Source organism: Salvelinus fontinalis, chromosome 4 (genome assembly GCF_029448725.1).
Source record: "Salvelinus fontinalis isolate EN_2023a chromosome 4, ASM2944872v1, whole genome shotgun sequence".
In the NCBI taxonomy this organism is placed as follows: Eukaryota; Metazoa; Chordata; class Actinopteri; order Salmoniformes; family Salmonidae; genus Salvelinus; species Salvelinus fontinalis.
The window spans coordinates 51071422-51096779 of NC_074668.1; the positions used below are offsets into that span (position 1 = coordinate 51071422).

General features: G+C 43.4%; 1 protein-coding gene across 3 annotated transcripts in view; it reads left to right on the forward strand.

Moving 5' to 3' along the window:
* The first annotated feature begins 15187 nt into the window (after positions 1-15187).
* tsc1a (TSC complex subunit 1a) overlaps positions 15188-25358 on the forward strand; it is a 39990-nt gene continuing 29819 nt past the window's right edge. For 2 of the 3 annotated variants that reach the window (XM_055920522.1, XM_055920525.1), the window contains exons 1-5: positions 15188-15321; positions 15410-15493; positions 16144-16339; positions 24542-24645; positions 25189-25341. In XM_055920522.1, coding sequence (XP_055776497.1) covers positions 16231-16339; positions 24542-24645; positions 25189-25341 — 366 coding nt within the window. In that variant the 5' untranslated portion in view covers positions 15188-15321; positions 15410-15493; positions 16144-16230. The remainder of the gene's footprint in view (positions 15322-15409; positions 15494-16143; positions 16340-24541; positions 24646-25188; positions 25342-25358) is intronic. The other variant, XM_055920524.1, reaches the window with a different exon arrangement.

The window sequence follows — 25358 nt, forward strand, 5'->3', positions numbered from 1 at the left end:
TGCTGGAGCGCGTGCTATGTGTGGGTGTTGCTATGGTGACCAGTGAGCTGAGATAAGACGGAGCTTTACCTAGCAAAGACTTATAGATGACCTGGAGCCAGTGGGTTTGGCGACGGATATGTAGCGAGGACCAGCCAACGAGAGCATACAGGTCGCAGTGGTAGGTAGTATAATGGGTTTGGTGACAAAATGGATGGCACTGTGATAGACTGCATCCAATTTGCTGAGTAGAGTGTTGGAGGTTATTTTGTAAATGACATCGCCGAAGTCAAGGATCGGTAGGATAGTCATTTTTATGACGTATGTTTGGCAGCATGAGTGAAGGAGGCTTTGTTGCGAAATATGAAGCTGATTCCAGATTTAACTTTGGATTGGAGATGCTTAATGTGAGTCTAGAAGGAGAGTTACAATCTAGCCAGACACCTAGGTATTTATACTTGTCCACATATTTTAAGTCGGAACCGTCCAGAGTAGTGATGCTAGTCGGGCGGGCAGGTGCGGGCAGCAATCGGTTGAAGAGCATGCATTTCGTTTTACTAGCATTTAAGAACAGCTGGAGGCCACGGAAGGAGTGTTGTATGGCGTTGAAGCTCGTTTGGAGGTTTGTTAACGCAGTGTCCAAAGAAGGGCCAGATGTATACAGAATGGTGTCGACTGCGTAGAGGTGGATCAAATAATCACCCGCAGCAAGAGCGTCATCATTGATATATACATAGAAAAGAGTAGTCCCGAGAATTGAACCCTGTGGCAACCATAGAGACTGCCAAGGGTCCGGACAACAGGCCCTCCGATTTGACACACTGAACTCTATCTGAGAAGTAGTTAGTGAACCAGGCGAGGCAGTCATTAGAGAAACCAAGGCTGTTGAGTCTGCCGATAAGAATACGGGGATTGACAGAGTCAAAAGCCTTGGCCAGGTCGATGAAGACAGCTGCACAGTAATGTCTTTTATCGATGGCGGTTATGATATCGTTTAGGACCTTGAGCGTGGCTGAGGTGCACCCGTGACCAGCTCGGAAACCAGATTACATAGCGGAGAAGGTACGGTGGGATTCGAAATGGTCAGTGATCTGTTTGTACACTTGGCTTTCGAAGATTTTAGAAATGCAGGGCAGGATGGATATAGGTCTGTAACAGTTTGGGTCTAGAGTGTCTCCCCCTTTAAGAGGGAGATGACCGCGGCCGCTTTCCAATCTTTAAGAATTTCAGACGATACGAAAGAGAGGTTGAACAGACTAGTAATAAGGGTTGCAACAATTGCGGTGGATAATTTTAGGAAGAGAGGGTCCAGATTGTCTAGCCCAGCTGATTTGTAGGGATCCAGATTTTGCAGCTCTTTCAGAATGTCTGCTGTCTGATTTGGGTGAAGGAGAAGCGGGGGGGGGGGGGGGGGCTTGAGCCAAATGCTGCGGGGGTGCAGAGCTGTTGGCTGGGGTTGGGATAGCCAAGTGGAAAGCATGGCCAGCCGTAGAGAAATGCTTTTTGAAATTATCGATTATCGTAGATTTATCGGTGGTGACAGTGTTTCCTATCCTCAGTGCAGTGGGCAGCAGGCAGGAGGTGCTCTTATTCTCCATGGACTTTATTGTGTCCCAAAACTTTTTGGAATTAGTGCTACAGGAAGCAAATTTCTGTTTGAAAAAGCTAGCCTTAGATTTCCTAACTGAGTGAGTATATTGGTTCCTGACTGTCCTGAAAAGTTGCATATCGCAGGGGCTATTCGATGCTAATGCAGAACGCCACAGGATGTTTTTGTACTGGTCAAGGGCAGTCAAGTCTGGGGTGAACCAAGGGCTGTTTCTGTTCTTAGTTCTACATTTTTTGAAAGGGGCATGCTTATTTAAGTTGGAGAAGAAAGCACTTCTGAAGAGCAACCAGGCATCCTCTACTGACTGGATGAGGTCAATATCCTTCCAGGATACCCGGGCCAGGTCGATTATAAAGGCCTGCTCGCTGAAGTGTTTTAGGGAGTGTTTGACAGTGATGAGGGGTAGTCGTTTGACCGTGGACACAGTACGCACGCAGGCAATGAGGCATTGATCACTGAGATCCTGGTTGAAGACAGCAGAAGGGTATTTTGTGCCTCCCGGGTGGCGCAGTGGTCTAGGGCACTGCATCGCAGTGCTAGCTGCGCCACCAGAGTCTCTGGGTTCGCGCCCAGGCTGGGCTGGGTTCGCGCCCAGGCTCTGTCGTAGCCGGCCGCAACCGGGAGGTCCGTGGGGCGACGCACAATTGGCATAGTGTCATCTGGGTTAGGGAGGGTTTGGCCGGTAGGGATATCCTTGTCTCAGTATGTAAAATGTAATAAAATGTATGCACTCTACTGTAAGTCGCTCTGGATAAGAGCGTCTGCTAAAATGTAAAAATGTAAAATGTAGATGGTAGGTTGGTCAGGATGATATCTAAGAAGTATTGAGGCAGTCGAGTCTGTATCACACACACAGAGCTGCCAACTCTCACGCATTGGCCGTGAGACATGCATTTGACCCTGTTCTCACAACACACCTGCTATATCTCATGCATTGAAAAGTACTGCTTTAATTTTTCTAATTAGTCCATTGTATAGTCAGCGCATTAACTTTTCAAATGTGCTCCAAATCATTTTGAAATCGGAGCATCTGCTCCTGCAATTTAATATTGCGAGGGGAACCTCTAATTGACCAGTCTTGCCACAGCACTGAACAGCGGCACATTGAAGCATACGATTGGTCTAGTTATGTAAGGGATCAAGGGGATTGGATGCATGTTTTAAAGAAACGCCCCTCAAGATTAGAGTCGAACTGAATGGAGAGAGAATATTATCCGCTGAGTTTATAAAACTGTAAAAAGAGTAGGGCTGTTTTATGTACAATGTGTTCAACAACATTAGGTTGTTGTTACTCCCGTCCCTATTGCAAATTGCAGCCATTTGACCGCATTGTACACTTGCATTAGTTAGGCTGTGACAACGAAAAGGCAGCAGACAGCCCCACAATGTTTTATCAGGGAAGTTAAGTAGGGTGACCTAATTTCTAACTAACACGGAACCCAAACCGGATGCGCGCGTGCGCTATCATGCATACATTTATTTTGTCCCAACACCAAACGCGATCACGACACGCAGGTTAAAATATCAAAACAAACTCTGAACCAATGACATTCATTTGGGAACAGGTCGAAAAGCATTAAACATGTATGGCAATTTAGCTAGTTATCTTGCACTTACTAGCTAATTTGTCCTATTTAGCTAACTTGCTGTTGCTAGCTAATTTGTCCTGGGATATAAACATTGAGTTGTTATTTTACCTGAAATGCACAAGGTCCTCTACTCTGACAATTAATCCACACATAAAACGGTCAACCGAATCGTTTCTAGTCATCTCTCCTCCTTCCAGGCTTTTTCATCTTTGAACTTACATGGTGATTGGCATCTACACTTTCATAGTATTACCACGACAACTGGCAAAACAGTTTGTCTTTCAATCACCCACGTGGGTATAACTAATCAGGAGATGGCACGTGGGTACCTGCGTCTATAAACCAATGAGGAGATGGGAGAGGCAGGACTTGCAGCGCATCTGCGTCAGAAATAGAAAGGAGTTCTATTTTAGCCCTTGGCAACACAGACGCTGGTTGGCGCAATAATTGAATAACATGGATTTCAAAATGTATTTTGCAACGCTCGCGTCGTGTCTGGTCTGGTCAGCATGTAATGTTCCCTCTAAATTGCTTGAGTGCCTGGCTGCACACTTCCTCACTCCATTTGTTTGCTCTATATAGATAGTTTTTTTCTGTGATAAAATCAACATTATACACTGCTCAAAAAAATAAAGGGAACACTTAAACAACACAATGTAACTCCAAGTCAATCACACTTCTGTGAAATCAAACTGTCCACTTAGGAAGCAACAGTGATTGACAATAAGCTTCACATGCTGTTGTGCAAATGGAATAGACAACAGGTGGAAATTATAGGCAATTAGCAAGACACCCCCAATAAAGGAATGGTTCTGCAGGTGGTGACCACAGACCCCTTCTCAGTTCCTATGCTTCCTGGCTGATGTTTTGGTCACTTTTGAATGCTGGCGGTGCTTTCACTCTAGTGGTAGCATGAGACGGAGTCTACAACCCACACAAGTGGCTCAGGTAGTGCAGTTCATCCAGGATGGCACATCAATGCGAGCTGGGGCAAAAAGGTTTGCTGTGTCTGTCAGCGTAGTGTCCAGAGCATGGAGGCGCTACCAGGAGACAGGCCAGTACATCAGGAGACGTGGAGGAGGCCGTAGGAGGGCAACAACCCAGCAGCAGGACCGCTACCTCCGCCTTTGTGCAAGGAGGTGCACTGCCAGAGCCCTGCAAAATGACCTCCAGCAGGCCACAAATGTGCATGTGTCTGCTCAAACGGTCAGAAACAGACTCCATGAGGGTGGTATGAGGGCCCGACGTCCACAGGTGGGGGTTGTGCTTACAGCCCAACACCGTGAGGGACGTTTGGCATTTGCCAGAGAACACCAAGATTGGCAAATTCGCCACTGGCGCCCTGTGCTCTTCACAGATGAAAGCAGGTTCACACTGAGCACGTGACAGACGTGACAGAGTCTGGAGACGCCGTGGAGAACGTTCTGCTGCCTGCAACATCCTCCAGCATGACCGGTTTGGCGGTGGGTCAGTCATGGTGTGGGGTGGCATTTCTTTGTGGGGCCGCACAGCCCTCCATGTGCTCGCCAGAGGTGGCCTGACTGCCATTAGGTACCGAGATGAGATCCTCAGACCCCTTGTGAGACCATATGCTGACACATGCACATTTGTGGCCTGCTGGAGGTCATTTTGCAGGGCTCTGGCAGTGCACCTCCTTGCACAAAGGCGGAGGTAGCGGTCCTGCTGCTGGGTTGTTGCCCTCCTACGGCCTCCTCCACGTCTCCTGATGTACTGGCCTGTCTCCTGGTAGCGCCTCCATGCTCTGGACACTACGCTGACAGACACAGCAAACCTTCTTGCCACATCTCGCATTGACGTGCCATCCTGGATGAACTGCACTACCTGAGCCACTTGTGTGGGTTGTAGACTCCGTCTCATGCTACCACTAGACTGAAAGCACCGCCAGCATTCAAAAGTGACCAAAACATCAGTCAGGAAGCATAGGAACTGAGAAGTGGTCTGTGGTCACCACCTGCAGAACCATTCCTTTATTGGGGGTGTCTTGCTAATTGCCTATAATTTCCACCTTTTGTCTATTCCATTTGCACAACAGCATGTGGAATTTATTGTCAATCAGTGTTGCTTCCTAAGTGGACAGTTTGATTTCACAGAAGTGTGATTGACTTGGAGTTACATTGTGTTGTTTAAGTGTTCCCTTTATTTTTTGGAGCAGTGTATAATCCTTTGCAAGATTGAGTCTGTGATTTTGTTGTAGGCAGAGCCAGAGCGCAACTGAGAAGAATTATGTTGCCGGGTATCCGACAAGCAGTCTTTCAGTCACCTGCTAGTGAATGCGTTTTTCAGATCAGTACAGAGCGCAGAGCCGTGGGTGTGCACATTTGTTGATATTCTTTGCTCGTTAATGAATTAGCCCAGTTAGATATTAGCCCAGTTAGATAAGTATAAATCGGTTGCCAGTTGAACGGCGTTTCCTACGACACATTGGTATGGCTGGCTTCCGGGTTAAGCTGGCGGGTGTTAAGGAGCTCGGTTAGGCGGGTCATGTTTCGGGGGACTCGACTCCACCTTTGCCTCTCCTGAGACCTTTGGAGTTGCAGCGATGAGAACAAGATCAAACTTGGGGAGAAAAGGGAGGTAAAATACAAAGTCAAAAAGCTTATGTCTTAATTTAATTAATTAAAGGGCAGTGTTGTGTTTTGAGACAGGCTTGAGAATGTAAATTAGCCAATAGGCAGAGGGGTAGCCTACATTGTCTAATTCTCTGTATGGTAATAATAATACATTTTATTTTGTAAAGCGGTTTCTTGCATCATACAACCCCAAAAAAATTATTTACAGTCACCTATTTGGCCCATGGTGTTACAGACCAAGTAAAACCATCATTAATGTCAAGCCCTTAATTAATGATGTAATTTTTTTTATTTTTTATCTCATGCAACGTAGGCCTGCATTGAACACCATATATAGGCTACTGTAGGCTATCATATAAATCAAAAGCAATTTCGATGTGAAGATGTTATGGGATTTGCTCCACTGGTTTTGTTGGTAGGCCTACATTGTCCTCAAATAGCCACAATAGCCTATTGGCTGTCTAAAACTGTAATGGTACAGCCTCAGTGTTCAATGTAAACACACTCCAGAAGTTGCACACAATTCTCACAATGTTCAAGTTTCCGCTCACAAGACCTAAAATGTGCTCAGTGCCCCAAAACAATTATTTGAAATTAGGGTTGCAAACGGTCGGAAACTTTCCAGTAAAGTTCTTGAAGTTAATCCCTGGAATTTTGAACCTATTTTGTGGGATACACATAAGGTAATTCTAGGTCTTGTGGCATATATTGGTTAAACTATCCCCATCAATGGAATTGCAACCCTCTGCATGGCCAGTGCACTCTTCCAACACATTTACAGCTGATTCTCAAGATCTTGCACACTAATGAGATGCTATTGAGCCCACACTACTACACTGTCTGAGCCAAGGTCTACATGCTTTCTGGTAAGTTTTGATTACAATACTGAGTGGGGTGAATATATTTTATATGACACATGATTTGTTGTTAACTAGTAAATAGTAGCCTACAACAAAGTGTGTTTAAATCATTTAACTTGTTAACAATTTCTGCTAGTTAGTTTTTGCTACCATGTGGGTTTTAGCTTGCTTCTTTCCATACACGTTTCATTTTAAAACATTTATCTTACGAATGTCACAGGTCAGGGTTTCTTCCTTGAGTGTACTACCAGTGGTTGCCACTGGAGAGCACCCTTGGGTTTCCTCTAGTATCCAGGTGACACTGATTGGGCTTATTGGGATCACCTGCTGGATGACTATTTAGGTTCCTCTGTGGACTGAGCCAGTTGTTCGGGTTTTGTTCAGTGTTCTCATGTGCCCTTGCTTTACGATGAAGATCTTATGGAATTATTCTGGATTTACCCTTACCTCTGCCTGCTGTGTTTCTCTGTGCCTGGGTCCAACTTCGTACTAGTACTAATGTCACAATGAAGGAGTTTAATCTAACTGCTTAACTATTTATCTGTACATGGAATTGTATTTATTGTTTTACAATTTTTTTTCCTAATCTTTACAGGAAAATGCCACAGGCACTATCTGATGTGTGGAGACATTTCACTGCAGCTAATGTAGAAGGAAAAGCTGTGTACATTTGCAAATACTGTGCCAAATCATATGTGAAGAATTTAACAAAGATAAAGATGAAGAATCATCTGGCCAAGTGCATAAAGTTCCCTCAGCGCTCACAACAAGCAACTTCTAGTCGAGGTGAAAATGATGAATCAGGCAACTTATCGATAGCCTCAGCTCATGGTCCTCCTGGAATTAGAAGTGTTTTGACTCAGTGGAGGAACATAATCAGAGAAATGCTGATGAATGTCTTGCTGAAGCTGTGTATGCAACTGGTTATCTACTCATTTGCTGGATGCAGAGTTAAACAGAGTTCAAGTGAAGGTCAAGCAAATCATAGAGAAAGCAGACTGTATTGCAATCATCTCTGATGGGTTGTCGAATGTTCGTGGGCAAGGAATAATCAACTACATCTCCACCCCTCAACCAGTATTCTACAAGCGCACAGACACACGGGTCTCTACATTGCAGATGAGCTGAAGGCAGTCATCAATGACCTTGGACCACAGAAGTATTTGCACTGGTGACAGAAAATGCTGTGAACATGAAGGCTGCATGGTCTAAAGTGGAGGAGTCCTACCTCACATCACACCCATTGACTGTGCTGCTCATGCATTGAATCTGCTCCTCAAGGACATAATGGCACTGAAAACAATGGCTACACTCTTCAAGAGAGCCAAGGAAATGGTTAGGTATGTGATTGGTCATCAAGTTATAGCAGCAAAGTGAGAAGAATAAGAGCACCACATTGAAGCTGCCCAGCAACACCCGTTGGGGTGGTGTTGTCATCATGTTTGACAGTCTCCTGGAGGGGAAGGATCTTGGCAGTCTGGCAAACCACACTTCCAAGTAGGGATGCACGATATATCGGTGAACATACCGGAATCGGCCGACATTAGCTAAAAATGCCAACGTCGGTATCGGCCCGATGTCTAGTTTAACGGAGACGTTAAAAACCAATGTCAAAGCTACCGTGCATACCTATATAACAGACAGTTGAGGTCGGAAATTTACCTACACCGTAGCCAAATACATTTAAACTCAGTTTTTCACAATTCCTGACATTTACCTTGTAAAAATTCCCTTTCTTAGGTCAGAGGATCACCACTGTATTTTAAGAATGTGAAATGTCAGAATAATAGTGATTTATTTAATCACTTTCATTACATTCCCTGTGGGTCAGAAGTTTACATACACTCAATTAGTATTTGGTAGCATTGTCTTTAAATTGCTTAACTTGGGTCAAACGTTTCGGATAGCCTTCCACACGCTTCCCACAATAAGTTAGGTGAATTTTTTCCCATTCCTCCTGACAGAGCTGGCGTAACAGAGTCAGGTTTGTAGGCCTCCTTGCTCGCACACACTTTTTCAGTTCTGCCCAAAACATTTCTATAGTATTGAGGTCAGTGCTTTGTGATGGCCACTCCAATACCTTGACTTTGTTGTCCTTAAGCCATTTTGCCACAACTTTGGAATTATGCTTGGGGGTTATTGTCCATTTGGAAGACCCATTTGCGACCAAGCTTTAACTTCCTGACTAATGTCTTGATGTTGCTTCAACATATCCACATCATTTTCTTCCCTCATGATGCCATCTATTTTGTGAAGTGCACCAGTACCTCCTGCAGCAAAGCACCCCCACAACATGATGCTGCCAACCCCGTGCTTCACGGTTGGGATGGTGTTCTTCGGCTTGCAAGCCAACCCCCTTTTTCCTCCAAACATAACGATGGTCATTATGGCCAAACCGTTCTATTTTTGTTTCATCAGACCAGAGGACATTTCTCCAAAAAGTACCATCTTTGTCCTCGTGTGCAGTTGCAAACCGCAGTCTGGCTTTTTTTATGTCGGTTCTGGAGCAGTGGCTTCTTCCTTGCTGAGCAGCCTTTCAGGTTATGTCGATATAGGACTCGTTTTTACTGTGGATATAGATACTTTTCTACCAGTTTCCTCCAGCATCTTCACAAGGTCCTTTGCTGTTGTTCTGGGATTGATTTGCACTTTTTGCACCAAAGTACATTCATCTCTAGGAGACAGAATGCGTCTCCTTCCTGAGCGGTATGACGGCTGCGTGGTGCCATGGAGTTTTTACTTACGTGCTATTGTTTGTACAGATGAACTTGGTACCTTCAGGCGTTTGGAAATTGCTCCCAAGGATGAACCAAACTTGTGGATGTCTCCAATTTTTTTCTGAGGTCTTGGCTGACTTCATTTGATTTTCTCATGATGTCAAGCAAAGAGACACTGAGTTTGAAGGTAGGCCTTGAAATACATCCACAGGTACACCTCCAATTGACTCAAATTATGTTAATTAGCCTATCAGAAGCTTCTAAAGCCATGACAATTTTCTGGGATTGTCCAAGCTGTTTAAGGCACAGTCAACTTAGTATATGTAAACTTCTGACCCACTGGAATTGTGATATAGTTCACTGTAAGTGAAATAATGTAAACAATTGTTGGGAAAATTACTTGTCATGCACGAAGTAGATGTCCTAACCGACTTGCCAAAACCATTGTTTTGTAATGTGTGGATGTAAACTTCCAACTTCAACTGTGTATTATATATATATATATATATATATATATATATATATATATATATATATATATATACACACACACACACACATACTTTGGGTAGAAATTGATCCACGAGTCTACAAAATGCGGGCATGTTGCCCATCTCTGCTCTAAGGGCTCTATTTTTGGCTGGTGGGAAGGAGGCGCAAGTGTCAAACGTACTTTAGTTTGCGCACTGGCATTTTCCACTCCTTATGCCAGGTTCGGCAATTTACCTGTCTAACATCAGTTAGCTTGTGTGGAGGTAGTAGGGTGGAAATATGAGGTATGTCCTTAAACACATGCGCCAATATGCCAATTTCAGTCAGCGCAACTAGGGATATTTAAGACCGACCAAAAGCTGGTCTTAGTGGTAACGCAATTGGTTATGGCATTGATTTTGCCAGCTAGGGCGCACACAGTAGCCTTATGTATTTTATTATGATCTCCATTAGCCGATGATAATGGCAACATCTAGTCTTACTGGGGTCCTACATAACGAAAAATACACTAGACTTTACAATTTACATACATTTAAAAGCATTAACATGTAGTGTCAATGTGTGTGTGCGTGCGCATCTATCAGTTATACATACACTTCCATGCAATTATGGCTCTGTATAATACTGTTAGTTTCCTTGAATTTGTTTAACAACCTGAACCAGATTATAGGCACTAGTTAAGTGAGAAGCTTCATCAGACAGTGAGAAAAACAGTCAATATTCAGTTCCCCAAGAAAGTTGACCTCTCTGTTTACATCACATACACTATCAAGCATTTCACACACATGATCTGTAAACACTTGGTGGACTATAGCAACACCCTAAAATAATAAGCTTTAGATGACTAAGGTGAACCTGCAACCACACTTCCCACAATATCTTCTCTAAGCATTGCAGGGATATAGCGCTGAATTCGGGAAGTGCATTTAGAAAGTATTCAGACCCCTTGACTTTTTCAACATATTGTTACATTACACCCTTATTCAAAAATGTATTGAATTTATTTTTCATCATCAATTTACACACAATACCCTATAATGACAAAGCGAAAACATTATTTTTTACAAATAAAAAAAGTAATAACTGAAATACCTTATTTACATAAGTATTCAGACCCTTTGCTATGAGACTTGAAATTGAACTCCGGTGCATCCCTGATGTTTCAACAACTTGATTGGAGTCCACCTGGTGTAAATTCAATTGTTTGGACTTGATTTGGAAAGGCACACACCTGTCTATATAGGGTCCCACAGTTGACAGTGCATGTCAAAGCAAAAACCAAGCCATGAGTTGAAGGAATTGTCCGTAGTGCTCCGAGACAGGATTGTGTTGAGGCACAGATCTGGGGAAGAGTACCAAAAAAATTCTGCAGCATTAAAGGTCCCCAAGAACAGTGGCCTCCATCATTCTTAAATGGAAGAAGTTTGGAACCACTAAGACTCTTCCAAGAGCTGGCCGCCTGGCCAAACTGAGCAATAGGGGGAGAAGGGCATTGGTCAGGGAGGCAACCAAGAACCCGAGCTCCAGATTTCCTCTGTGGAGATGGGAGAACCTTCCAGAAGGACAACAATCTCTGCAGCACTCCACCAATCAGGCCTTTATGGAAGAGTGGCCAGACAGAAGCCACTCCTCAGTAAAAGGCACATGACCGCCCACTTGGTGTTTGCCAAAAGGCACCTAAAGGTCTCCGACCATGAGACAACAAGACACTCTGGTCTGATGAAACCAAGATTGAACTCTTTGACCTGAATGCCAAGAGTCACGTCTGGAGGAAACCTGGCACCATCTCTAGGGTGAAGCATGGTGGTGGCAGCATCATGCTGTGGGGATGTTTTTCAGCGGCAGGGACTGGGAGACTAGTCAGGATCAAAGGAAAGATGAACAGAGCAAAGTACAGAATCCTTGATGAAAACCTGCTCCAGAGTGCTCAGGATCTCAGACTGGGGCCGGAGATTTACCTTCCAACAGGACAACGAGCCTAAGCACACAGCCAAGACAACACAGGAGTGGCTTTGGGACAATTTAATCAATTTTAGAATAAGGCTGTAACGTAACAAAATGTGGAAAAAGTCAAAGGGTTTGAATACTTTCCGATTGCACTGTATACATTAACACCTCTCCCATAGGCATTTCTGTGTCTTCTGTAGATGTTATATACTTGTATTGCTACTGCTGTGTCAAAGGAATGATCTAAGTGAGTCTCAAAAATGGCTAATATATCTTTCCTCTCCAGACACACAGCTTCAGGATGGTTCTAGATATTCCGCACAAGTTCTTGGCTCTTTCCAGAACAGCTACCTTGTCCTTGATCCTCAGGAACTTGACCACTATCGGCCTGGGCCTGTCACCTGGGCCAGTGTTGGGTTTTCCAGTCCTGTCGGCGCACTCCACATCACTCTTCTTGTGGTCCATATTCTGTTTCTAAGTGCAAATTTCCCTCACTTTGTCCTCAGACTCCGTCCAAGTCTGGAGGAGATTCTGCAATTCAGTCCACAACAATGTTGTTTCAGGAGAATCGGAGTTCTCTGTCATTGTTATCATGCATTCACATACAGAACTGATGTCCTCACTCATCGAGCTAACCCTGGGAAAACTGCAAACTGTTCTTCAGGTCCTAGACCTCTCTGGTCAGATTGTCCATTCTTTTATTCGTTGACTCCACAAGTATTTGGACACAATACTTTAAGCTATTTTCTTATTATAACAACTGCTTGTAGAACTCATTTTGTCTGTTTAAAATATCCTTCACCTACAATAGAGACACCCCAATGTCCTCAACGGTACTCCAACCGGCTTTGGTCTTTGTTATGGTAGCAACGTAGGCTATGCAGTTACTCCTCACAGTTCCAGAAAGGGCAGATAGAAACAGCAACAAACAGCAGGGATTCAAACAGGCACACTCCCGGGACAATCTGTGGTTCTAGCCGTAAGGACTGTGGGCTGTGTACAAGCTGCTAAGAAAAGCTAGCTTGATAGCTCAAATCAAATCAAATGTATTTATATAGCCCTTTTGAATGACTAACTCATCTTTGTATCCCACACATACAATTATCTATAAGGTCCCTCAGTCACGCAATGAATTTCAAACACAGATTCAACCACAAAGGCCAGGTTTTCCAATGCCTCGCGAAGATACCAAATCCAATCTTATTGGTCAGATACATGTGACCAATACACCCAGTCACTTAAAAAATACAAGCGGAAAGATTTTAAAATGTTTGTCTAACAATGATCAACAACCAACTTGACTAATCTTGAAGATTTTTAAAAAAGATGAATGTGCAAATATTGCAATGCTCTTAAGAGACTTACCCAGAAAGACTCACAGCTGTAACTGATGCCAAAGGTGATTCTAACATGTATTGACTCAGGGGCTTGAATACTTATCTAATCAAGAGTGTTTTTTTTATTTATTTTTTTACAAATGTTAGAATTGTTCTTCCACTTTGACATGAGTATTTTGTATTGATCATTGACAAAAGCAAAAAAAATCCACTATATAACAAAATGTTGAAAAGGTAAAGGGGTGTGAATACTTTCTGAAGGCACTGTGTGTGTATGTATATATATATATATATATATATATATATATATATATATATATATATATATATATTTATTTGGGAGCAGTACGTAGAGTGGACATTACCTCTTTCTTTTTATACTGGATCTTTTTCCAACTCCTGTGAAAAGTTTGGATGTCTGTAAAACCCTCCATAGTGTACATTGTCTTGGGCCTAATATTATATGCCCTCGGGGAGCAATTATGGTGCCCGTAACTGTATTTAGACATAGCTTATTTAAAGCAAGTTGCTTTGTTCTATTCACTGCCGATTTGTCTTTGATTTAATCTTTCTTATTGACAACGTTTGGCATGTCCATGGCTCAGACATAATGCATTTTACAGTAGGCCTATATCATTGCGAATTATATGTTTAACAATATATTTCCATAGTGAAGCCATGCTATTACTTAGAACATTGTGTACTGCAAACATGTTAAACATTCTTAGCAAATATGGGATATGTCTACATTTAGTTACTTTGTTTCTGTTGTCTAATTAACAAACTAAGCTATAACTGACAAACATTATAATTGGAGTTGATGAAAATACAATACATAAAATACACAACTTGAAGCAACCACATATTTAGCCATGGAGCACGTTCTGATTGGCAAGTGAGGGATCACGCCTCGACACACCTACAATTGTTAATTAATCAAAATCCAATTGTATTTGTCACATGTGCAGAATAAAACAGGTGTAGACCTTACTGTGAAATACTTACATACAAGCCCTTAATCAACAAAGCAGTTAAGAAAATATTTACTAAAAACTGAAGTATTTTTTTGTTGTTGTAAGAATTACACAAAATAATGAGGCTATATACAGGGGGTACCGGGGCAATGCGTGGGGGTAAAGGTTAGTCGAGGTCATTTGTACATGTAGGTAGTGGTCAAGTGGTAAAGTGACTATGCATAGATAAACAGCAAGTAGCAACAGTGTAAAAACAAAGTGTCATGGCGGCCCTTTGATTAATTTGGGGGGGGGGGGGGGGGGGGGGGGGAATTAAGGGGGCTTTTGGGACTAGTTGACGCTCCATTACCGCAGCCTTTTTGCTCGCATAATTCTGGTTGTAAAAAAATCACACACCCCCCAAACCTAAATCTTGGCCAGCGCTAAGATTTGACATTGCGTTAGGTCTGTTCAAATAGAGCCCTTAGGCTACTATTGAGAGTTTGAATAGTGGGCCTGGAATATACTATTCAAATACAAGGTGCAATTTGGAAATTTGGTAGTGCATCAGCAGTTTTCTTCTTGTTATGCAGTGCGGCTTGGTAGGGTCGTGTTTTGGAAGTACGCATGGTTCTCAACCTTCGCCTCTCTCTAGTCTGAGGGGATAAACCATTTTTTAAAATGAATTATGCTCTCTCGGGTCATGATTTAGGTCCATATAAAAAAAATCCCAAGCGTTGTGAGCTTAACCGGTGCTTTGGTTCGATGGACTACACCTCTGCGTGTTGAGTAACCTTGCCTGAGACCAGAAGACTTGTCAGCTCCCCAAATATGCCAAGGCTTTACATCAGCCGGTTAACAGTCTTGTATGCAGGCCCAGGCAACTCCAATCATTCGTTTTTTACTTACCTCCATAAATTCACCATTGCAGGCAACAAAATGTAAGTGCAACTTCTGAGCAATGCCAATTCAACAGTGATATACTGTAGCACCATTTACAGTTACTGTTTGTAGTGGTACCGCATATGAATTTAAATCTGTTGGCAGGCCTACTGCCTGGAATGGATAGGTCTACAGCACTTTGCCCTTGTGCGTAGAACGCTTGCGCAGACAGGCTTGCTATGCGAGTCACGAGAAATCCGACTTGCCTCTCAACCAACAAGGCAGTCCCCCTGCAACAACGCCATAGTCAACGGAGCACAATTATATTATATTAAAGTGTTATTGTTCCAATAAAAAAAGGAATGGTATGTATTATAACTTTCGTGCCAGATTTGAAGGTCAGAATTTAGTCGGACTCGGATTGTAGTTGACAGCTGTGAATAATTTTTCCAGAGTGCTGCGTAGATTTCAGGAGCGGGAGGGGCTTTTCGGTTGCTCAACATGGCTGCGCCCTGTGGAGAACAACAAGTGTAGAAGGTATTAAAATGTATTCACTAGTGTTTACTTTCGCCGTGACAAATATTTTAATCTAAAATTTGAACTTTGCTGGTACATAATTTAATTAAAGATAAATAAGTCCCCGCAAAATAGTTGATGAATTAATCGAGTTTGTCAGTACGGTACAAGCTACTGGTAACAGTTGACGTTAGCTAGCCAACTAGCTAGCTAGTCTAGTTATAGTTAGCAAACATTTTGGGGCAGCGTTCAATCAAGTTTTTGCATTAACGTCAGCTTTCTTCATTAGCTACTTCTTCTCGTTTCATTGCAATATGTCTTTAATATGTTGCATTGGTAATAACTTCGAAATATGTTGACGCAAGTAGTGTTCCGGCCACTCATCTCTCCCCAACTACGTTACTGTAACTAGCTAGCTAACTAGGATTCACAGATGGCTAACTGAACACACGCGCTCAATTCCACCAGGCAGGCACCACTGATCATCCTTTATGTTGTAGTTGAACATTAAATAAAAAGTCAGCCGTGGCATAATACAAATTATTGATAGTAAATGGTCATATGATGTAAGTTCCTATTAATAGTATTGATGTGTATCTAACTGCACAGCTGTATGAATTATTCAATTTTTAGTTTGACCACATTTTCTTTGGTGTCCAAAATGCCTGCAGTGGCCAGCCCATTACAACAGCACAGCAGGTTGCTGGCAGGCTTTACCTTGAGAGGGGGGACAGTTCCATAGGCATCCCAGCAGCACTATGGCAAAGGAGCAGCCGAATGTGAGCGACAACCTCCTGCTCCTGGAGTCGTCCGATCTGCATGAACTGGATCAGATCAAAAGTGTCCTCAATGACCACCTCAGCACAGGTCAGTACTCAAAATGCAGCCTTATCCCCCCCTCTTCCTACTAGCCACTCAACCACAACAGGCTGAGATTACTACACGCTACTAGGGAGAGAATAGGTCAGTGTTTGCATGGTTCTCTGTAGGTCTCAAACTTTAGGTGACATTCTGCTGCCTTTACCGCAGAGCAATTAAGTTTCGGGTATTTTTGAATTTTTTTAAACAACTAATTTGTTTTTGTTCTGAATCCCTATTAGCTGCTGCCTACTCTTCTTGGGACCCAATTACATACAAATCAAATGTTATTTGTCACATACACATGGTTAGCAGATGTTAATGCGAGTGTAGCGAAATGCTTGTGCTTCTAGTTCCGACAATGCAGTAATAACCAACAAGTAATCTAACCTAAGAATTCCACAACTACTACCTTATACACACAAGTGTAAAGGGATAAAGAATATGTACATAAAGATATATGAATGAGTGATGGTACAGAACGGCATAGGCAAGATGCAGTAGATGGTATAGATTACAGTATATACATATGAGATGAGTAATGTAGGGTATGTAAACATAAAGTGGCATAGTTTAAAGTGGCTAGTGATACATGTATTACATAAAGATGGCAAGATGCAGTAGATGATATGGAGTACAGTATATACATATGAGACGAGTAATTCAGGGTATGTAAACATTATATTAAGTGGCATTCTTTAAAGTGGCTAGTGGTACATTTTTACATAATTTCCATCAATTCCCATTATTAAAGTGGCTGGAGTTGAGTCAGTATGTTGGCAGTGGCCACTAAATGTTAGTGGTGGCTGTTTAACAGTCTGATGGCCTTGAGATAGAAGCTGTTTTTCAGTCTCTCGGTCCCTGCTTTGATGCACCTGTACTGACCTCGCCTTCTGGATGATAGCGGGGTGAACAGGCAGTGGCTTGGGTGGTTGTTGTCCTTGATGATCTTTATGGCCTTCCTGTGACATCGGGTGGTGTAGGTGTCCTGGAGGGCAGGTAGTTTGCCCCCGGTGATGCGTTCTGCAGACCTCACTACCCTCTGGAGAGCCTTACGGTTGTGGGCGGAGCAGTTGCCGTACCAGGCGGTGATACAGCCCGACAGGATGCTCTCGATTGTGCATCTGTAGAAGTTTGTCAGTGCTTTTGGTGACGAGCCGAATTTCTTCAGCCTCCTGAGGTTGAAGAGGCGCTGCTGCGCCTTCTTCACACGCTGTCTGTGTGGGTGGACCAATTCAGTTTGTCCGTGATGTGTACACCGAGGAACTTAAAACTTTCCACCTTCTCCACTACTGTCCCGTCGATGTGGATAGGGGGGTGCTCCTTCTGCTGTTTCCTGAAGTCCACAATCATCTCCTTTGTTTTGTTGACGTTGAGTGTGAGGTTATTTTCCTGACACCATACTCCGAGGGCCCTCACCTCCTCCCTGTAGGCCGTCTCGTCGTTGTTGATAATCAAGCCTACCACTGTAGTGTCGTCCGCAAACTTGATGATTGAGTTGGAGGCGTGCATGGCCACACAGTCGTGGGTGAACAGGGAGTACAGGAGAGGGCTCAGAACGCACCCTTGTGGGGCCCCAGTGTTGAGGATCAGCGGGGTGGAGATGTTGTTACCTACCCTCACCACCTGGGGGCGGCCCGTCAGGAAGTCCAGGACCCAGTTGCACAGGGCGGGGTCGAGACCCAGGGTCTCGAGCTTGATGACGAGTTTGGAGGGTACTATGGTGTTAAATGCTGAGCTGTAGTCGATGAACAGCATTCTCACATAGGTATTCCTCTTGTCCAGATGGGTTAGGGCAGTGTGCAGTGTGGTTGCGATTGCGTCGTCTGTGGACCTATTGGGTCGGTAAGCAAATTGGAGTGGGTCTAGGGTGTCAGGTAGGGTGGAGGTGATATGGTCCTTGACTAGTCTCTCAAAGCACTTCATGATGACGGAAGGGAGTGCTACGGGGCGGTAGTCGTTTAGCTCAGTTACCTTAGCTTTCTTGGGAACAGGAACAATGGTGGCCCTCTTGAAGCATGTGGGAACAGCAGACTGGGATAAGGATTGATTGACTATGTCCTTAAACACACCAGCCAGCTGGTCTGTGCATGCTCTGACGCGGCTGGGAATGCCGTCTGGGCCTGCAGCCTTGCGAGGGTTAACACATTTAAACGTTTTACTCACCTCGGCTGCAGTGAAGGAGAGCCCGCAGGTTTTGGTAGCGAGCCGTGTCAGTGGCACTGTATTGTCCTCAAAGCGAGCAAAAAAGTTATTTAGCCTATCTGGGAGCAAGACATCCTGGTCCGCGACGGGGCTGGTTTTCTTTTTGTAATCCGTGATTGACTGTAGACCCTGCCACATACCACTTGTGTCTGAGCTGTTGAATTGCGACTCTACTTTGTCTCTACACTGAGACTTAGCTTGTTTGATTGTCTTGCGGAGAGAATAGCTATACTGTTTGTATTCGGTCATGTTTCCGGTCACCTTGCCCTGGTTAAAAGCAGTGGTTCGCGCTTTCAGTTTCACGCGAATGCTGCCATCAATCCACGGTTTCTGGTTTGGGAATGTTTTAATCGTTGCTGTGGGTACGACATCGTCAATGCACTTTCTAATGAACTCGCTCACCGAATCAGCGTATTCGTCAATATTGTTTTTGGACGCAATGCGGAACATATCCCAATCCACGTGATCGAAGCAGTCTTGAAGCGTGGAATCCGATTGGTCGGACCAGCGTTGAACAGACCTGAACGAGGGAGCTTGTTGTTTTAGTTTCTGTTTGTAGGCTGGATGCAACAAAATGGAGTCGTGGTCAGCTTTTCCGAAAGGAGGGCGGGGGAGGGCCTTATATGCGTCGCGGAAGTTAGAATAACAATGATCCAAGGTTTTACCAGCCCTGGTAGCACAATCGATATGCTGATAGAATTTAGGGAGTTTTGTTTTCAGATTAGCCTTGTTAAAATCCCCAGCTACGATGAATGCAGCCTCAGGGTGTGTGGTTTCCAGTTTACAAAGAGTCAGATAAAGTTTGTTCAGGGCCATCGACGTGTCTGCTTGGGGGGGAATATATACGGCTGTGATTATTATCGATGAGAATTCCCTTGGTAGATAATGCGGTCGACATTTGATTGTGAGGAATTCGAGATCAGGTGAACAGAATGACTTGAGTTCATGTATGTTGTTATGATCACACCACGTCTCGTTAATCATAAGGCATACACCCCCGCCCCTCTTCTTACCAGAAAGATGTTTGTTTCTGTCGGTGCGATGCGTGAAGAAACCAGCTGGCTGCACCGACTCCGTTGGCTCACTCGAGAGATGCTATGTTTCCGTGAAGCAAAGAACGTTACAATCTCTAATGTCTCTCTAGAATGTTACCCTTGCTCGGATTTCATCAACCTTATTGTCAAGAGACTGGACATTGGCGAGTAGTATGCTAGGGAGTGGAGCGCAATGTGCCCGTCTCCGAAGCCTGACCAGGAGACCGCTTCGTTTGCCCCTTTTACGGCGTCGCTTAGGGTCGCCGGCTGGGATCAGATCCATTGTATTGGGTGGAAGGCAAAACACTGGATCCGCTTCGGGAAAGTCATATTCCTGGTTGTAACGATGATGAGTTGACGTTGCTCTTATATTCAGTAGTTCCTCCCGACTCTATGTAATGAAACCTAAGATTACCTGGGGTACCAATGTAAGGAATAACACATAAAAAAAACAAAATACTGCATATTTTCCTAGGAACGCGAAGCGAGGCGGCCATCTCGGTCGGCGCCGGAAGTTAATCATACAATACAAAACACAACACATTATTGCACAACACTCTACCATAACATATCTACAATACAAAATCAATAATACAAGTAATTGACTAACATTGGTTAAATTATTTGAATTCCATTTCATTCGTTTTTCTGTGCCCTCAATGCGCACGTTGCATAGTTTCTCTAGAGATAAATCAGATCAAGCCCAAACTGTGTGACATAATAGGGAGTTTTAGCTTCCAACAGGCCAATATTCTACATAGTTTAGTGCAGAAAAACGTGGTAATTAGCTAAAATGACCATAATCCATTGTGAGCCTACTTGTCCGGTCTGTGTGTTTATTTTACGCATGCTACGAGTAGAGACAGAAGAATGCACATTAGAGGGAGGGACAGAGAGCAGTTGCTTCGCAAGGTATCGCTACATAAAAAAGGCCCTCAGTTTTGCCTATGTAACCGATGTGAAATCGCTAGCTAGTTAGCGGTGGTGTGCGCTAATAGCGTTTCAATCGGTGATGTCACTCGTTTAAGACCTTGAAGTAGTGGTTCCCCTTGCTCTGCAGCGCAAGGGGAACCACTACTTCAAGGTCTCAAAGTGAGCAAGGGGAACCACTACTTCAAGGTCTCAAAGCGAGTGACGTCACCGATTGAAACGCTATTAGCGCGCACCACCGCTAACTAGCTAGCCATTTCACATCAGTTACATTCACCCCCCTTTCGACCTCCTCTTTTTACGCAGCAACCAGTGATCCGGGGCAAGGCACCAATGTAACAGGTTAACTTTACGTCCGTCCCCTCGCAAAGCAAGTGACGTCACCGATTGAAACGCTATTAGCGCGCACCACCGCTAACTAGCTAGCCATTTCACATCGGTTACACCTAAAATGACATACCCAAATCTAACTGCCTGTAGCTCAGGACCTGAAGCAGGATATGCATATTCTTGATACCATTTGAAAGGAAACACTTTGAAGTTTGTGGAAATGTGAAATTGTAGGAGAATATAACACATTAGATCTAGTAAAAGATAATACAAAGAAAAAACATGTTTTTTTTCCTTTTCATTCCCCCCCATCTTTGAAATACAAGAGAAAGGCCACAATGTATTATTCAATTTTAGCTGCAATTTAGATTTTGCCCACTAGATGGCAGCAGTGTATGTGCATAGTGTGGGGGTTAATTTCTTTACCATCAAATGAGAGACAAACTTATCACACACGTCAGAGTCATACTTCAACTAAATCTTTATTCACTTATTAATAAGGGAGCAGGTCAATACAACACACACAAAGTGAATCGATTGAGTGCTTTACGATAATGATGGCTAGTCAACGAATCACTCTTAGGTGATTAATTGAGACAAAGGTACAAAGGTCTTTTATAGCCAAGATACACCACCTTCAGTCTACTTGACAAACAACAGATGTATGGAATGGGTCACAAGGTTAAGATTTGTGTGAAAGATACGTAAAAACTGTTCTCATTGTGTAGAAACCAGGGTCTGGCCCCGAGCCATCTCTCCCTGGTACCTTTTTATAGAACAGAAACATTAACTCATGCTATGGAATGCGGTCTCTTTTAGGTTTATCACCCAAAGACATTGTAAATCTTCTGTCAGTTTAAATCTCCCAGAGGCCCATCCTTAGTAGAACACACACAGATGAGTGTTCTAACAACCCCTTATTCTGTTGCATAAAACAACCATTTGATGCAATAACAGTATTATAACAATCTTGTAATTTCTCTCACAATAGTTTGACTGATCCAATAAACCATTGCATTTCTGTTCAAACTGTTTTATCAAGTTTGCCCAAATGTGCCTAATTGGTTTATTAATACATTTTCAAGTTCATAACTGTGCACTCTCATTAAACAATAGCATGGTATTCTTTCACTCTAATAGCTACTGTAAATTGGACAGTGCAGTTAGAATAACAAGAATTTAAGCCTTTTGGGGTGGCGGGGGGGACGTTGGGGTCCTGTAGAGGTTTTAAAAAGCATATGGAAATTGATTATTATTTTAATGTCCATTTTGGGCTCAAAAATTAGTTTATTATGAAGTTCGATACCCACTGAATTATACACTGCTCAAAAAAATAAAGGGAACACTTAAACAACACAATGTAACTCCAAATCAATCACACTTCTGTGAAATCAAACTGTCCACTTAGGAAGCAACACTGATTGACAATAAATTTCACATGCTGTTGTGCAAATGGAATAGACAAAAGGTGGAAATTATAGGCAATTAGCAAGACACCCCCCAATAAAGGAGTGACCTGTGGACGTCGGGCCCTCATACCACCCTCATGGAGTCTGTTTCTGACCGTTTGAGCAGACACATGCACATTTGTGGCCTGCTGGAGGTCATTTTGCAGGGCTCTGGCAGTGCTACTCCTTGCACAAAGGCGGAGGTAGCGGTCCTGCTGCTGGGTTGTTGCCCTCCTACGGCCTCCTCCACGTCTCCTGATGTACTGGCCTGTCTCCTGGTAGCGCCTCCATGCTCTGGACACTACGCTGACAGACACAGCAAACCTTCTTGCCACAGCTCGCATTGATGTGCCATCCTGGATGAGCTGCACTACCTGAGCCACTTGTGTGGGTTGTAGACTCCGTCTCATGCTACCACTAGAGTGAGGGCACCGCCAGCATTCAAAAGTGACCAAAACATCAGCCAGGAAGCATAGGAACTGAGAAGTGGTCAGTGGTCACCACCTGCAGAATCACTCCTTTTTTGGGGGTGTCTTGCTAATTGCCTATAATTTCCACCTTTTGTCTATTCCATTTGCACAACAGCATGTGCAATTTATTGTCAATCAGTGTTGCTTCCTAAGTGGACAGTTTGATTTCACAGAAGTGTGATTGATTTGGAGTTACATTGTGTTGTTTAAGTGTTACCTTTATTTTTTTGAGCAGTGTATATATTTTTGCTACAAATCCAGATAATTCATTAAATAGTGATCTATTCTGATTACTTTTGACATCACACAGGACCATGTGTTGACACAGACCAATCACAGGCCGACAGGCTAGAGGTCACTTGCGCCCTCATGCCATAGACATTAAGATTGACTTGCTCAGGCAGGATGAAAATGACTACATCGACCATGATCCTTTGATAGTCACGGCCACTTTCACCATGATCCTTTGCGTTTTTTGGGCAATGGGGGAGGGGTGCCATTCAGCCTAATTCAGCAATATGGTGCACAAATTCAGTCACTTCCAGTTTCATGCGCCATCGGGAGTTTTCCATAGGAATGCCTGGATGACGTCAGTGCTATCACTATCTACTGGTTTTGTCTAAAGAAAATACATGACTTTAATGATTGATAGTTGGTATTCAGCAGTCAAAAGTATGCCTTATTTACTTTGAATAACTACTAATATAGTGATTTTTGTCAGACAGCATAGGCAGCAGCTCTATAGTGATGAGATGATGACTTGGAATGCAATAATAAAATCATCATAAATTATGGTTAATAAGTGATAAGCAGTAATGGGCAGTCACTGCCATCATGGGACTTTTATTAATTGTTTTAATCAACCCGCATAATGCATTTAATGTAAAAATGTAATATATATTTTTTAACTGATTTGCTTTTTAATCATCGAAGCCGAACTGGCCTACTCCCTTCAGTTTTCAGCGGTTAGCTTTGCCCACGACTGCTTCATATGAGCTACTATCCCGACAAGAATAGAAACGTCAATAATCATCGCTTTCCGAAACATATGGTCCTTATCTTTCATCAGCGAGACAATCCTTCAAATAAAAAAAGATACTTACTGTAGCAGTTTTGCAGAGATCCATACAGCTATGGGTGCCTCCATCTGACGAATCTGCAATTTTTTACAATTCCCGAGTTATGCTAACACGCCTCTGTCTTCTGTAACAAGCGCTGTAACATGGAGAGATGGCCGTATGGGAACACTTACCCTATAAAGGTGTATATCAATTTAACCTTATTTCTCACAGATATGAAAGATAAGGAGGTCCTTATGCTTCCAAAACCGTGCAGCAAGCAATGCGTGTTAATATTCAGACCGAGCATTGGGGCTCTTAACAAAGCTCCCCATACAGAAGATGCCTTTTCCATTACATGACACGAGTAATTAGACACTGAGTCATGATCAAGTGCTGGGTCCTCTGTAGCTCAATTGGTACAGCATGGTGCTTGCATCGCCAGGATAGTGGGTTCGATTCCCGGGCCCACCCATACTTAAAAAGTATGCACGCATGATTGTCACTTTGGATAAAAGGGTCTGCTAAATGGCATATGTTATTAACAAATAAACCAACATTTAATGTATTAGCAGGATCTCCTCTATGTTCTTGACGTTGTCTCCAGAGCTATATATTGAGATATATAATAGCCATGTATTTATTTATCTATAAAAAAAATACATGGCTCTGGTTGTTTCTAGTCATCAACATGTTACTTACATTGATTGGTTGATTCTTCCCTTCTGAATAACAGAGCGAGGATCTGTGCTGCTCAATGGCCTTGTGGATTACTACTTTGAGACCAGCTCTCCACAGGCTATACTCATCCTCTGCTCTGTCAGGGAGCCTCATGACAAGGTGAGCACTGTAGGGTAAAGTTTCCCCGAGGCTCTGATCTTGGGTTAGTTTATCATTTTCTCCGCTAATGGTTAGAATAGGGGGGAGGGAAGTTGATCCCTGATCTGTTTTTAGGGGAATCTTTACCCGGAGCACCAATTGAGTTGCCTAGTCCCAGATCGGTGTGCTGTCCTGCCAACTCCTATTATCATTGGCACGAGTTGGCAGGATAGCACAAACAGAAATTCAACCAGGCTATCAATCCGGCCTCTGTGGATAAAGTGTGGTTTACCGCAGGGATCTCAAAACATAACATTGTGCTCTGAACATTTGTGCTCTGAACAATTTCACAACACATCTTAAACAGAATTATTTATTAATTGACAATATCGCACGGAAGCCATTGTTGACATATTGAATTCCATGAGCAGCCATTGAGTGCTCACCATAGCAAAACGTTTTCCAGCTGGAAAAATACTTTTAGGTTAGTCCCTCTGTTTCGTCCAGTTCCTTGTGAATACACCTTTGCACTGGATATGTTAACTTGTCTGTGTTGTCCCGCAGCACCTCCTGGACAAGCTGAACGAGTGCATGGCCAAGCCGGCCTGTCGACTGCCCACCCTTACCCTCCTGGGGCACGTTATCCGCAAGCAGCCCCCCTGGATGCACAAGATAACACGCTTCCCTCTGCTCACCTCCTTACTCAAATGCCTTAAGGTACATCAGTCAGCGCC